Here is a 16,302-nt window from a genome sequence, read left to right as displayed (position 1 = left end):
ATAGCATCCAATGAAAGAAGGAAGGTCCGCCCTGCCACTAGGCAGAAGGAGGTGGAGCCATCAGGCAGGGGACACTGGGGGATTGGTTCAGAGCACATCATATGGCCTGTGCTACCTAAGCCAACCTGTCGCCTTCAGGTGCAGTAGGAGGTGCTGCCCAACAGCCACTCACCTGTCCCTCTGTTTGGTTTCTGTAGCAAATATCTTGGGCCAGTCCTGCAAGGAAGTTGAAGGAACTGAGTTATGTGGTCCAACGGAGAGAAAAGAAAGTTGACACCCTACCTAGAAAGTTGACCACCTACCTAGGATGAGGAACTGCCCATCTGTAAAAAGCTACAGTAGTCAATGTGGCCAGAAGAAAAAGTCCAAGATCTATATAGTATACTGCCAAAGATCACCAAAATGTGCATGCTTATAAGGCCTCTATGTCTCTTCATTAGGCATTGAATTGGTTTGATAAAGGTATCCTGCTGCATGTAGTTTGCAACTTCAGAGATCACAAAATGAAAGAATCATGCCAGACATTTGCCAGGACCACTGAGTTGGAAGCATAAAGCTAGGACATTGTTTCCCACTTCCATCTCAACCAGATGGACTTCCATGTAAACTCAAAATATATCCGAATCCTCTTTTGTTCCCTTTCAGTGTTTTGTATGGAATATAAAGTGTGAACAGATGCTAAAAATTTGTTTTGGGAAGGCAACAGTGAAGCTAAGTCTCCAGTGAACAAACAGATAATCAGCTTTAGTCTGGATTCTAAAGAGTTGTTAAAACATTGTAAATACAGAGAATGGCTGGGGAGAGAGATGTGGTAGAGATTTTCTAGAACATTCTAATGCTGTAACCTAGGACAGCAAACTATTCCCTAGTGGCACTTCTTGTGTTTACGGTGTAGTCTTAATCCTATAGTTACTCAAACAGATATTTCCTTTCTCTCTCTTTTTTTAAAAAATTAAGCTCCATTGTTAATCTCCCTGGTGAATCCACCCTCCGTCATGAATTCCTGAGGCTTCAGCAGGACAGCAAAAGTCGTTCTGATTCTCAGCGCCAGCAGCATCCGCAGCTGAAAGACCAGGAAAAGTACAAAAAGCATCTTTCGGAAGAGAGGCAGAAACGGATTGCAGAACAAAAACTGCAGAGGAAGAAGTTGGAGGATGTAGGATTTGGACTCCGATTTGTTTTTTCTTTATTTTTGAAGGGCATTCATTCATTTAAAAAAAAATGGGAAAGGAAACCAGGTTTGCCTACAACACATTTGTATACCATAGGAGGATATGTTTTACCAAATTTAACTACAGCAGAAATTCACATCAAAACTGCAGCATTGTTAATAAGTTGCTGTTTTGTTGTTATGGAGTGCCATCAACACACATAAGCTTAACAATAAACAGAAAATAGCAGAGAGAACAACTTCTCTGCTCGCTCACCCTGCAGCTTATGATCTAAGGGCTCAGCTACACACTGCATTAAAGAAATCAGCTGTAGGTAAGCTTTTCCTTTTCATTCCCAAGTACGTGCACTGGGTTCCAGCGGCAGAGGTGTGAGCCTTCCCACCAACCACTGTCTTCCCTATATCCTCCATACATATATAGGGGGTAACAAAAGAAGAATCCCCCCTCCACTGGTGTCCGTAGCATTCTCCTTTCATTTTCAGGTCCCACAATGGGGAGGGATAATTGAAGGGGAAGAAAAATACTGGTTTAAGCCTCCCCAACCCATGTGCTCTGGTTCTGGTTTGGATCAAGGGCAATGCGCTTACCTGGACTCACCTGCATGCTCTGTGCTTAATGTACTGTGTAGTTTAGCCCTAAAGTTCAACAGTGAGGAAGCAAGAGAAAGGAGAGGAGGGTTGGGAGAAAGAGTGACAACCAGATGTCTAAAACTCCCTTTGAGCACATCAGTATGATGCTACTTTTCTCCCTTCAAATCCTGCTTTGTCTGCAACCTTTCCACAACTAGGGGCTCTTGAGATACAGAAACACAGAAGCAGAGTGAGTCAGAAGGGACCTCCTGGGCCATCTAGTCTGACCCCCCCCCCCCCGGCTCCACTCATGACATGCCTACCATGCATATTTTAGACTATGACTCCCAGCACCACAGTCATCCCTCATTGATCATGCTGCCTGGAGCTAATGGCAGCAGTATTTCAAAACATCTGGAGGGTACCAGAGTGGTGATGGTTCACAGAAGAGGGACTGGGCAGAGATGGCACCATTGGAAATGTGATGACCTGGGAGAACATGAAAACTTTAGAGGAAACTGGGTTTTGCTCATTTCTCCTGGGGAAAAAAGTTAACGAAAGTCAGAACAAGTGTCCCCCCCGCCCCACACACACACACCTGCTTTCATATCTGTTGATGCAGGGGCGTGGTCCTAAAAGGGACTTTTCAAGCATGGTGGGGAAGAAATGGAGGAGGCGGCTACCTGGTGTCTAGGAGCAGTAGAGCAGTACATTCATTTCACAAAGAGCTTTGGATTAGTTGCACTCAGCCTTGCAAGGCCATCGCCGCACAGGACGCAGCTCCTGTCTGCATCTGCCCCCACACACCGCTAGTGTCCAGACTATGGCATGACCCATTCTACTCTCCACTGGAGTTGTTCAGGACAGGTTTTCCCATGCCACTGTCTAGTCCGCATTCTAGCAATGGTAACATTAATAAAGATGGACAGATGCTTCATGCATTCTTCCTTCACGTATATCATTGTATGTTTCAGCAAAGCCAGATGCTTTCTGCTTTGGTGGGGTGGCAGTTAGTGGGGAGTGCAGCCCCCCCAGATCATCAAGCCACCTTGGTGCAGAATTATCCATAGCGGCCGTGTGACCTGACTAATGACCCCTTTATGAACAATCTTGAAGTGCAGATGAAATGGACACTCTTTTTCCCTCCTGGCACGTGTTTAGCACCAGAAGAGAGAGGAGCTTCAGAAGCATCTGGATTTTGAAAGATGTCCAGAGATGAAGGCAGCTCAAAACAAAGCCGAGAGGGATAAAGATGGCAGAAAAAATAACGAAGAAGGGCGGTGCAAGGTAGATGGAATTCAGAAATTGGAAAACCAGCAGGTATGGATGCAGTTTTGCCTTGATTCTGTGACTGGAGGCCCAGTTTGCAAACTTGCCAGGTCAAGCAAGCCTCTTCTTGGGTTGAAGGAGCCGATGCTTTTCTGCTCTGCCATCACCCAACATGATGAAGGAGGCACTCCAGGCAGGAGCACATGCACTGATCACGGCGTGACTCTTTTGCCTTTGTAAAAGCGGGGAAGGAGTGTGATTGGGCTGCCCTGCGGATCATCAATTTTACATGGTGGCTGTATCTGCATACATGGCTAAGCCGTGGTTTTGTAAGTTTGGGCTTCCCAAGGTCTCCTAGCCCAGGCCTTCCAGTTGCTTTAATCCAGGATTGATTATATCCTTTGTGCGGCAAAGGCTGAGACACTCGAGTTGGAAGTAGTATCATACCAAGACTGTTGCATGTGAGCTGGGCAATTTGTCTGCATGATTCACTTGACGCAAGGGATTCTTCTTCAAAAGGAATAAAATAATGACTCTCACTGGGCAGGTTGCATAGGTACACTCAGTTGCCCAGCTTGTGTATGATATGTTGCTGGGGCTGTATAAATTACTCCCCCTAATGGCCAATTCAGGTGGTGACAAAGCCAGCACGGGACCTTTGAGAAACAAGTGGAGCACATGCCCAAGGGGATCCCTCTTCTGTATGTTGCAGAAGTATCCCTCCAGAAAAATACTTGTGGGAAAACATCCTCAGGGTACAAAACAGCAAGTCCAGTGATGGCAGAACATACCCAGTGGCCACAAAATAGAGTGTGAAAACAAAACAGGAAACGGCTGCTCTGGGAAGGCAAAAGAGGATGCGTTGTCCTAGGAGACGCCATGTCTACCTGGCAGGAAGGCTAGGCTAAAGCTCTCCGTGCTGCAACCTTCTTTGCTGGAGCTCCCCTCGTGATAAATAAGGTGGCTTCTGGAGAGGGTTCAGCACATGTTCCAGAGGGCTGCTCACCATCCCTGCTGCACCAGGGCCTTTACTGTGGTGCCTCCATCTAAGCATCCCAGAGTGGATCCAGGAGTAAGCCCAGGATTTGATTTTCTGTAAGCTTTGGCTTGCCTCTCATCACCATAAAGTTCTCTGCCAGTGCGTCATTCTCGCCATTCTGTGGAGAGAATGCTGGATGATTCCGTGGACCACTGGGCAGATCCAACATGGGTTTTCTTATGTTTTGTTTGTTGGTGAGTGCAGAAAAAGGTTGAAGAAACACATCAAATGAAGAAGCTTCATCGGACCCTCCCCAAGGACCAGACGCAGCTGCTTTCTCTCCAACATGATCACAAGCAGAAGAGTCAAGAGCCTCTCAAGATTGGCAGCCCCCTGGCCTGTCGTCCATCAAACTGTACAAGGAAAGAGGTATGATGCCGTTATTGGCAGTGGGCTCTTGTCCCACAAATGGTCAGTGGCCCTATAACTTTTTGACAAGGTGTCGTAAAACCAAATGCTTTACATTTCTACTTGGAAGGGAAAAGGAAACAATGAGATGGATTTCAGCTGTCACAAGGTTAGGGACCATTTGCTTCCACCCCAAGCTTGCAAACAAATGGATTGGGCTGAAAAGAAAGGTGTTTGAGAATTCGGGGTAAAAAGGAAATTGAGTGCTTAAAGGGGGGGGGGAGTGGGCAGAGCATTCAGGGTGGAGAAACAATTGGGGCTTGGAAGGGGAACATTTAAGCTCTTTTGGAAGAATGCATGGCCCACACTGAGGCATTTTGATATTTCCACAATGTAGTTGTGATCAAATAGGCTTCATGGCCAAGTGGGAACTAGAACCTGGATCTTCTGAGTCCCACTGGGGCCCTCTACTCACACCACCACACAGGATGAGGAACACTGTTCTTTTTTTTTTAATCAAGTCTTATTATTTTCTCTATGAATCCAAAACTAAAAAACAACAATTATTCAGGACATCGGATAAACTGGGTCGACATCGCGCTCCTTTTTACATTCAACAACCATATTCAATTCACCACATAGTCCCGTTTCTCTAACCAATGATAGAAAATGTTCCAAGTTTGATAGAAGTCTGTATCTTTCTTCTCTTTCAAAGACAAGGCCAATCTGTCCATCTCCGTGCAATCCAAAACCTTTCTTAAAACCAACTCCTCAGTAGACAGCTCTTCGCTTCTCCAGTGTTGAGCAAATGCCGTCCTCGCCACAGCGGTTACATGTAGAGTAACACTGTTCTTGCTTAGCAATACTGTCACTCCTCAATAGAATGAAAGCTGCTGAAAGCTGCTCCTTCGTCAGGCACCCCCATTTATTGGGAAGCAGATTGGCCGGATGACTGGCCTTATTTGCACAAGGCAGCTGAGCTGGGGACCAAAAGGGGCCTTTTACTGGTCTTCAGGCTTGGGTCTCTCCAAATCCTGGAGCCGGCCCTGTTGCAACATATCTGGGAGAGTCAGTATAAATTAAGCGGGAGTTGATGGGGTGCTTCTGCTGTTTCTAGACTTCAGGGAATGACAAATGCAACCCTGTGTCATCTTTTCAACTTCATCCTTTACAAAAAGGAAAGAAATTTTAGTGCAGGCAGGCGGGGGACACATCACATCACAAATGTCAGCTCCAATATTCATTTACGTCTCTGGCATGTTTTCTGTAAATGACCTCTTTGTACTGGAATAAAATGCATTGTAAAATTTAGTCTATGCCATTACTGTTAAATTTTAATCCAAATGTACGGTTGCAGATTTCTGACATTAGCAGTTGTAGGCAGTGAGTCTCTGTTGGAAGTGTCTGGCATGCAAAAGAAGTGAATGGAGGCTGACATAAATCTGCCGTTTCTCTTGCAAGCGCTGATGGTGCCTTATCTGCGTCTCACACCAGAAACGCTGCTAGTTTTGCGAGCCCTGTTGGTGTAATTCCATTCACATCGTGTTGATTTGGGGAGGGGCCAATGGGATTTGCAGGAATTCATGCAGTGCTTTGAACCATTCCACCCACCCCCACCCCGAAATAATAATTACATCTTACAGAGCCTGTGGTCATTTCAGCAAATCTCCTGGTGTCATATTAATAAGAACACGATCTTTGCTCAGAAGAAAGTTCAGCACCTTCTGTGCTTCATCAAACCCACAAAAGAAATCCCTGGATATTTTAAGAGGGGTTTTAAAATAATCATGTGTATGCATCCGTATCAGATGAATCTGAAAAGTTTACTGGAATGGCTGGTCACCAAAAAGAAGAAGAGGAGATCCTGTACACAAGTTGAACACGTCGGCTTTAATTAGCTCGCTCTCTTCCTAATCTGCTGCCATCACCCCCAATACAGACAGACAGATCGATACTGAGGCGGTCTTCCCCCAGCTTCTTTGTGGGTAGGAGGCCAAAAGAAATTTCCAGGGGTCAGTTTGGATTGGGAAAATGTTGTGAGGAAGAAGGTTAAATGGTCAAAACACCCCCATCCCCAGTGTGCACACACCTGATGGGCGCAGCAGCTTTATAATGCCTTGCCCTGTTTGCCTCCCTGTGGGACTAGCGTGCAGAATGGAGCCTGGCCTCCCTTTCTGAGAGGGATTCCTTTCAGCCCGACAGAGGACGTAACTGAGGTGTGTTTAGGTCATTCCTTCTTGCCTGGTCTTGCATTTTTCATTTAGTGTGGATGCAGGGGTGGGGGGAGTTGCTCCCTTGCTTGGCACTTGCCGTCGCCTCTCCCCCGCCCCGCCCCCCACCTTGCTTATGCTGGATCCTGGACTGGAAAGAAGTCCTGCAGCCATGAAGAAGAAAGGAGCCATGGGAAATGGCCTGCAGGGGCTGAACACCTCTCTGGCCTAACATTTCCCCCTGCAACTAACTCCTGCTGTTTTCATAGTAAACCCAGCTGGGATTCCATGTTTGCAGTGAACCTTCTAGTTCTTAAGAAAGACTGAAGTATGAGCAAAATGGATCATAACAGGTTGGGTATGGATGGAGGGAAGATGCTTAGAAACCAAGTTCAGGGAAAGAAGGTGGGATTGTTTTCATCTCAGGGATATCCCAGCCGGCAACATCTTATGTTTTCTCAGAGAACTGGATAGCATCCATTCATCTGTATGGGAGAAAGTAAATAGGCATTTTGAGAGATAGGAGCTAATATTGATGGTTTCCCTACCAGTGAGAACCTGCACAGCCCTGCTTTTTCATTGTGTAAGTCGTTCTACCTTGATTCTTTTTCAGATCACACAGGGTGAAACTGAATGCTAGGACATATTCAGCCAAATACTTTCCTGCAATGATTATTTTTAAGGTTACATTTAAGACCGCTTCATTTACTTTCAGTTCCAGCTCACCCTCCAGTAAAGACCTATGACGCTCATGACAACAATTCTCAGCAGCAGCGGCATTATTATTATTATTTTACATCCCAACTTTTTTTCCTTTCAAGGAACTCAGGGTAGCTCACATAATTCTCCTTCTCCTTCCAATCTTATCCTCCCAACAACAACCCTGAGCGTCTGAGTGGCCGAAAGTCACCCAGTGAGCTGAAGGGGACTCAGACCTTAGATCACCTGAGTCCCAGTCCCACACTCTTAACCACTACACCACACTGGGTCATAATTCTCTTTGAAGTACCAAGTAACTGGCAAATCAACTTTCCAAGTTTCCAGTTCATATGAGAATTTTATTCTGAGGCTGCCAGTAATGTATTTCAGCACTTAATTTCTAATTCTAACTATGGTACTGGATACGAAAAATGGGATTTAAAATTATGAAAATGCCAAGAGGAAATGACACAGTCAAATCTAGTAGAAAACAGTCTAAGCCAGTGCATGTCATACCGCAAAAGTTCCAGCTGTAATATCAATACTAGTAGTATGTAAAGTAATTTCTTTGTCTAAAAGCTGTAATAGCAGCACTGAAGATCAATATAAAATAAAATCCAAAAGGAGAAGGACTTGCAAAGGTACATCATATATTGATTGGTCTGAACTGTCGGTCATGGCAGAAACCATAATTTGATAAACTGAATGCAGAATGTCAAAATGTATACAGTCATTGATCATTAGAACAATCTGCAACAGAGGTCAGTGGAAGCTTAGGCAAACGATCTGCTGTGAAGAAATACAAAACTGTCTTTTCAGTTATGTGTATTGTTGCTGGATGACAGATTTTCGATTTTGTTGGTTGGTTTAATTTTGTTGGTTTCTTTGGTGGCAAGAAGCCATGGAATGCGGCATCACCATAAAGTCTGAGTGTGTTTCTCTCTGTTGGTTTGTTTCCAGATGGAGAGCAAGCACAAGAAGAGTGACAACGTCCAAACTGATCTCAGCTGGGCAGCTGTTCTCGGGCATGACGTCGCCTCTCATGGCCGACTGGGTTCTGGCAGTAGCTCCAGTCCATGCACGCCGGCTTTGCAAAGAGCAGTGATGGCTCAGGTAGGAAATTTTCATCATTCTTTTGATCTAAAAGTCTCTGAGGTGGCTTGGGTATGATGCCAAACACTGATTTGTTCATGCTGATGTCCAGATGAGCAGAAACATAGTTTGTGAGTAGCCACCAAACCAAAAGAGGATCTCTGCAAACTTGAATGAGTTGCAGCTGTGCCAACAGAACTATGGTTTAGGTCCCCACGGGAGGGCAACAGATCATCTTCCAGATATTTTGACCTACAAATCCCATGGTCCATCACCAGTCATTATGCTGGCTTGGACTGATAGGAGTAGTAGACCAAAATGTCTCAAAGGCTGCAAGTTGTCCACCCCGATGCAGGGTGTTGAACTGCCCTTGGCGACTGCTGCTCAGTGATCCCGTGCAAGTTTCAAGTAAGATGGAGAAAGAGGAAAGCCATGCATGCCGTAGGTTTCTTGCACATCTGGAACACAAATCTGAATTCAAAGTCTAAACTATCCAAGGCACAGGACCTTGTTTTAAATAGCATTAGGTGCAATCTAGCTAATGTCACTGAGCAACTCAAACCCAAGGAAGTGCTAGTGAAACAGGTTCCCTAAAGAAGCTAGCATTTGAAAACCACTGCTCACGATTTCCAGATCTTTGCAAAAGTTGGTCATTCTCCAGTGGAAGGACCCTAGCTGAACAGAAAAACAAACATCATTGACTGCAGAAGGTTCTGGTTCATTCCCTGTCCCTTTAGTTAAAAGGATTGCAGGTAGCAAATGCTGAGAGAGGGGCAGATTTGGGGGAAACATATATTTTCTTCACTGCTGAGATATCTATGCCTTCTTCCAAATATATATTCCATTTTTACACCTATCTTGAACAGGGCAATCCAGTGTTTTCATTATGTGCATTTTCTGTATTTCACAGACAGAATGTAATTCATACAAAGGATATTTGAAATACGGTTTACTTTCTGAGGCTCTGATACCCTGTAATTTTAGCCAAGCTCTGTCATTGCCAAATCAAGGAAGAAATGTTTTTTCTTTTCCTTGCTCCCCTTCTCCCCTTCTTTTTATCCCCGTCATGGCCAAGAACCAGCCAGGAGGCTGAATTGGACCGTGACAATCAAGTCTTTGTTGATACCATATTTCCTGCTGAACAATAAGCTTGGATGCAATGCAGGCATAGCAGGATCTACTTAGATGACTGTTATTTGTGATGACATTAATGCCTGCCTCACTGGAGCAGTTCTAGGATATTATTTTTGCATGTTTCTCAAAAAGCCTTAGAACCCACCTGCTCCTGTATTTCCATCAGAAATATTTTATTGTGCATAATTCATGTGGCACGGTGGATGTTTCTTGCGTTTTTAGCAAGACAAGCACTCTCTCCCAGAGCGCTGTGCTCCAGCAGTCATGGCAAGGGTTCCAGGCCCCTCTTGTCAGCTTGGGCTGTGACCTCAGTGGGTCGGACCAGCTCCCCTTGAGTGTGCAGCTAAGGCAGAGGCCTTCTGCATCCAACAAGCCACAGAAATTCCTGGTTGCTAGGGGGTTTTGCTACCCTTGGCACCATAGCAATGGGCATCTCACTTTCATAGCCAGGTGTGAACCTTGGAGACGAGGCTGGAGAGAGGAGACACTGTTGGAAGGGCGGGGCAACGAGCAACAACTTAGCAAGACCAGCCTTAAAGCTCCTGGCTTCATCGTCCTGAACCACCCTGTGCAGGGTTGAGCTGAAAGTTCTCTGTTGAAAACCTGTGCCTCAAATTTGCAATACAGGTGTAGGGTGGAAAGGGGGCCAAAAGCTTCCTTCTCGTTTCAGGCCTCAACTTCTCAAATTGCCCAGATGGCCACCCTGTTGTAAAATGTCCACAACCAGGATCCATTCTGGATGAGCCCTAGTTTTCTGGCTGGTGTAATTGCCACTCATCTGGGCAGTCTCTGGATGCCCTTTGTCATGAGCCCGATCCTTCAAGCTTATACTCTGGCATTCTGACAAAAGATGTCCCAGATCAGCGACTCTTTTATTATAGCAGATGCCACAGTGAAAGCATAACAGTTGCACACTTCAGAAAAAATGTTGTTGCTGCTGTTATGTGCCATCAATTTGTCTCCATCTTCTGGTAATTTTCTGAATGAATGCCCTCCAAAACGTTCTACCCATGACAACCCAGTCCAGCTTTTGTAAGTTCCAGGCTGCGGCTTCCTTTGTTTGGTCAAGGAAATATAGCTGGTGCCATTGAGTGGGAGGCTCCAGAATTAATAACACCATTTCCAAAGCAAATAACCATAATCTTGTCTGAAACGCAAACAAATCAGCTTCTCTTTTGTAAACACTGTTGCATGTAATACAGGGCAAGGGGCATGAATGATGCCTGGGGTAACCTTTCTAGGTAATCAAAGGCAAATGTTCTAGAAGGAGACCTTTATAAATCCACATGCACAGAGGTTTAATCCAACTTTGGAATCTTCATTGGAACCTCTGTGTGACATAAGGCCAGGGCTATCACATTCAAGAGTCAAAATAGGTTCAAGAGTAAGTCCAGGGTAATCCTACACATACAGAGATTTTGACAACGATAGCTTCCATTTTGGTATCTCTGTGCTATGTGAGTCCATCAGGCATTGAAAAATCCAAGAGTCCAAGAGTCACCTGGCATCTCCAGCCTACTGATGCTGAAGATACACAACCGATAGCAAACTAGAAGCCGTGCTTTCTTTAAAGCTTTGCAGCACTTTCCATGGCAAGGTTCATAGCAATACCAGGTTGAGAAGATGAGTCCAACCTGGAAGGAGAGTCCATGTGAAGAGCACCCAAGAGGTTCATAGAATCACAGGACCGCAGAGTTGGAAGGGTTCCAGTGATTGGGTTCTGCAATAACAACTTCAAACAGAGAGGCTTTAAAGGCGTTCCTAGCAAAGTCTCCCAGCCTGCCCATTTTCACAAAAGCAAAGGTGGGGCCTCTGCTCCTACCCAAACAGGGCATCTCCATCTGGCTCTCCTGAGTGGACGCCTCGGCCTGCGTGACACAGCCGAAGCTGCCCAGTCCACTTCCCATGGAGAGGCTGCGACTTCCTTTTCTGCCAAGGCTGAAGCCAGACAGGAGTACCTGAATTTCCATCAGTGGAATGGGCCGAAACTCTTCCAGACCATGGACCTGTAGATGGACCTACAGAGGCACCACAGCACTCATCCACCCAAGTTGCCAGTGGCGTTCTTGGTGATGCTGACTTTCAAGCACTTTCAGCCAATTTGTTCTTCTGCCCCTACTCAGCAGCAACTTGTGGTTCAGAATATCTTTTAAGTATTTTGCTGAATCAGAGTATTTTGCTCTGAGAAAATGACGGGCAGGCGGTATCTTGATAACAGCCTTGTGAATCCTCCCCTCACACACCAGAGCTGGGTGCTTTTGAAAGCAGCTTGACACTACCAACTGGTCCGGTATAAATAAATACTATCATTAGTTGCAATCATATTGGACAAAAAGGAGGAAAACAAGACTTTTAAGTACCATGTTATTAGATGCTATACCTGCTGAAAAAGCTGTTTTGTGGGGAAAAAAATGAAATGTTGCCAAGAAATGAGAGAAAGCAGCCAAGAGCCTTGCTGGATGAAAAGGTCTGAAGCCAAAGCTGAGAGGAAAATATTGTGAGTTTCACAAAGTACAGAGCAGATGAGAGTTTGTGTTTCTCCTCCTTTCCACTTCCCCTAAAAGTGATCAAGGTGCAACAGTTCCCATGAATAAAACTTTGGAGCCCCATCAAAAAGAAAAGAAATCCAACCTGACATTCTGACTTGCTCTGGTGGCTGCCGCATTGTTTCCCCACAATGCCCTGATGTAGCTTCACTCCAGAGCATTGTGGGAAATCAAACTGCAGCAAGATTTAGCCATGCTGCTTCCTGCAACTGTCAGACAAGCCAAAGTGGTGGCCACAAGCAGGGGAGGGGGCGCACAAAGGGGCATGAGGGCAACTGAAGGTGCAGCCAGCGGCTGTGGGGCTGCCTTGCCCCCTGCTAGGAAAAGAAACTGAGCTGTAATCCTGAGCAATTAACTTCACGTGGGTGAAAAGGTGCAGGCAAGCCGGTCTTGCTCCAAGCCACGTGGTAGGTTGTGTTTACAAACTATGGCTGCCAGAGAGTCGAGCCCTTTTAGCATGTGAGAACTATGTAATGCCTAGTTCTGCCTTCTTCTCCTTCTAAATGTTTAGCTGCACAACCCAACCCAAAGCCTCTTTCTCGAAAATAAGCCCCTTTTGAATCCAAGGAGACTGACTTTTAGTTCATTGTGTGAAGTATTGCAGTCTTAGGCTACTTAGCTGCCTTGTTCATTTTATGATGGGCTTAGAAAATAGTCTTATGCCCTACGGCATTATCTGGGGAGCCATAGAATATCTCTCATTTCCAGGCCCAAGGCAGGAGGTGGAGAACTGGCCTGGGCCCTCCCAGCCAGCATGGAAGAAGCCGAGCCAGCTGCCCCTCCGCAGGGCAAAGGACCATGCCAGTGGGCAGGGCTGGGAGAGACTTGAGAGACCAGGATATGACATACCCCTCCCTTCTGAAACCCCACAGCAAGACAGCCAAAGCCACCATGCAGGGAGATGCAGAGCAGAGAAGCACTTTGCCTCGCAGCTCAGGGGCTTGCAAGCATCAAGGATGCAAGCCACTGGATTGTGCTCTTAGTTGTGTGATCCCTTGCTGAATTCTCTGGTGGACACCGCAGAATGAGATTGAAGCTTGCTTCGGATTTTGGCTCGAGCAGAATTATTCACCCCATCTAAAAAAAAAGAAAGACTTCTTTGAAGTGTCCCCAGCATGCCGCAAATCCCTTTTTATTCCTGCAAATGTTAGTTTAGTTTTTGAATTCACTTGGAGTCCAGCAGTTATCTGCGTGTTGTGACCAGCAGTTATCTGTATGCTTTGACCCTAAATCATTTCTGATGCAGAGGCAAGAAATGCCTGCTAACGAGTAAAGAATACCCCTTTGGAGAGCTCCGTTGCTTCTCAGGATGTGGATCTGACAGAGCAGCAGAACGAGACTGCACATCTGCAGGCGTTCCTCTCCTATTTCTGCCAGGGCTATATTGGGATGGGAAACTGTGCAAGCCCCATGAATCAGGCTCTCCCTGTCAGTGGCAGACTGCAAGGGGGCAGGGAAGGAGTTCCGGGGTTGCTAGAGGGGCTGACGATCCTGGAAGAGGGCTTTCGGGGTTCAGATCCCCATCACCACTTGGACTGCCTCATTCATTCCTGCACCACTGCTCTGGGTTTCCCTGTCTCTGTCAAAGACTTGGGCTTCAATCCAGGAGACTGAAGAGGCAAGCAGCCAGGCTGCCTGATCAGGTTTCCACAGGCTGGTGAGATGTAGCGCATTTCTAGTTAAATGATCATTGTCCTTTCTAAATTTGCATCTCTGGCATAGAAATTAACATCTCCAAATACTGTACCAATCCCTGCCCTCTTTGTAGATGAAGCATTTTTCCCCCTTTGGGCAATCTGTAAGCAGCCACACAGTCACCGAGGTCTCTGATGGCACAGGAGCTGGCACAGCTACTAATTACACCTATTGTGACTGTTCTTCTCCTCCTCCTTCCAAGCAGACCAGGACAAAGGCTTGCAAAGTAAAAGACTTTATTAGTTAAACCTGACCCACTTGACTGGCTTTGTAGCATAAAAGAAGACTATTGTGGAAGACAATCACAAAAGAAACAAGCAAAGTTAGAATATGGGCCATTAGGGAAAAGTGGCTTAAGGTTATGAAGTGGATTCCAATGGAATATCCTTCTTTCCCCCGCCCTCCCGAAAAGAGCAAACCATACCTTAGAGGTGAGTCCTTTTGTTCAAGAGTCAGATTCTTGGATCTTCTGAGGCTTCTCAACTGCTCCGCCCTCTTAAACTCACATGGTGTCCTTAGATTAATGATGTTTGGCCCTCTGTCCTCCCTATCAATTTGCTCACTAAACTTTCCCAGGGAACTCAAAAATGTCTGATTCACTTAGTCCATCTCTGGGTCTGCTGGCCATAGAGTTTCAGTTGCAGGTCTGGCCCACCCTGTACAACAGACAGAACCTGATTTCACAACCTTGGAAGACTCTTGTGCAGGGGAAGCGGCCCCAATGCCTCACAGAATTAATCTTCTATTCAATGTATGCTTTATTTGCTTGAAGAATGACAACCTACGGACCAGTCGAGATTTGTATCATAGCAGTTCCTTGTCCGATGTGGCTGTAACCCCACTAAGCTCTGGCCAGGACGAGGTCTTCTGGAACATATGTCAGCCTGAAGAGCAACCTCCCAAGGTATCGGAAATGCCTTTGTCACCAATGAATTTGCACGGGGGAGGGTATGATGGGAACCATCATTGTGCAAATGTGTTTCTTTAAAAATATCGAAGTTTTGTTCCCAAGTAAACCAAGTTCTGTATATAAAGTAGACCCATTCTAAATCCCATGAAGAAGATGACATGATGAAAGGTGTCTGGATTTGCTTATAATTTGTCAGCACTCATGGAGGGATAAAGACCCTGAATTCTCCCTTGCATGCTGCCCACAAAGTCCTCCTGCTTTTCTGAGTTTGGACCAAGAATTATCCATGGATCTTCCAGCTTGGTGCTGCAGCCTGGAAGACAAAATGGTTTCTTCTAAGAAGAAAAGTCTTAAATGTTCGGGCTTTGAATTCTGAGCATGTTGCCAAATGCTGATTTTGTGTGACCTGATAGCAGTACGCAACAGAACAGAGAGGCACTCCCAAGAGATTGGTGTTATACCTGTCGGTGATGCATCTCTGTTAAAATCCACAGGATCTGTTCTCTTGCTTTGGAAATTAGAGGACAATGGATCTGTTCTCTTGCTTTTAGAGGATAATGCCATGCACCTTTTCTAGAAAGGGAGTCCCATTATATTCCATCGTGCTTTACGCCCCAGTGAATGTGTTTAGAAAGGGTGCAAATTTGTCTGGGCAAGCTTCAGAGCATGTAGGAGGAATTCTGAGTAAATGTGCATAGAATTGTAGAGTGCCTTTCTAAACTCAGTCAAAGTATTAGTTAGTTTCACAAACCGAACATGCTGAAATAATATCACACACTCAGTCAATCAGTAACAGGATTTTCATTTAATTAATTGATGGATTGATTTTTGCAGCACCCCCCAGCCAAAGCTCTTTGGCAGTTCACAACAGCATGTTAAAGATAACAATCAAGGATCTATCGTACACATATTAAAACATTATAAAATTTTTGCAGAATTTAAAGCCAAATTTCAAACAGATTAGAGAGAGAGTGTATGTGTGTGTGTAACATTTGAAGAAAACTCTGAAGACCAGCTAGCAGGCCCCTGTAAGCTACTTGAATGCCTTGCAGTAAAGAGCAGTCTTTACCTGGAACTGAAAAGATAGCAAAGTTGGTGCCAGGCAGGCCTCAGTGGGAGGATTGTTTCAGAACTAGGGGAGCTACCACCGAAAAGACCTTTCCCCTTGCTGCCGTCATCTGAGTCTTCCTCAGAGGTTCAGTCAGAGAGAAGCCCCAGAACTTGATCATGGTGTCCGGGTAGGTGAAAGTCAGGAGAGACATTCCATCAGGGGTCATGGTCCCAATCCATGTTTGGATTGCATAGAGTGGTTTGCTTCTTGAGGAGTTTGGATGAGCGATGAAGGACTGAAGTTAAGGTGCTGCTCCTTTTGTTTGCGTGCTTAAAAGTAGTGAGCAAAAGCTTTTGCTTTATATCTTTAAGGTTCCACAAAGGACAACCTCAAAATTTTATGCCAGGGATCATCATGGCCATCAGAGTTACCCGTCAAGGTAAATTCTTTGCTGGTTCATCCTAAAACAAACATCAATATACCGGATGTCTGTGCAGCAGGACTGGGGCACCTCTAGATGGTGCACTACCATGTCCAACATCCCTGCCTGGCTGGAGTGGATGGGTAC

The 16,302-nt window shown here is 45.6% G+C and overlaps 1 protein-coding gene across 2 annotated transcripts in view; it reads left to right on the top strand.

Moving 5' to 3' along the window:
* NRK (Nik related kinase) overlaps window positions 1-16,302 on the top strand; it is a 103,363-nt gene that overhangs the window by 42,957 nt on the left and 44,104 nt on the right. For both annotated transcript variants that reach the window (XM_044427204.1, XM_044427205.1), the window contains 6 exons: window positions 958-1,156; window positions 2,903-3,061; window positions 4,254-4,418; window positions 8,267-8,419; window positions 14,546-14,677; window positions 16,106-16,173. In XM_044427204.1, the coding sequence (XP_044283139.1) occupies window positions 958-1,156; window positions 2,903-3,061; window positions 4,254-4,418; window positions 8,267-8,419; window positions 14,546-14,677; window positions 16,106-16,173 (876 nt within the window). The remainder of the gene's footprint in view (window positions 1-957; window positions 1,157-2,902; window positions 3,062-4,253; window positions 4,419-8,266; window positions 8,420-14,545; window positions 14,678-16,105; window positions 16,174-16,302) is intronic.

Source organism: Varanus komodoensis, unplaced genomic scaffold, assembly GCF_004798865.1.
Source record: "Varanus komodoensis strain SLA01 unplaced genomic scaffold, ASM479886v1 scaffold18_3, whole genome shotgun sequence".
Taxonomy (NCBI): domain Eukaryota; kingdom Metazoa; phylum Chordata; class Lepidosauria; order Squamata; family Varanidae; genus Varanus; species Varanus komodoensis.
This window is presented reverse-complemented; position numbering and strand designations above follow the sequence as displayed.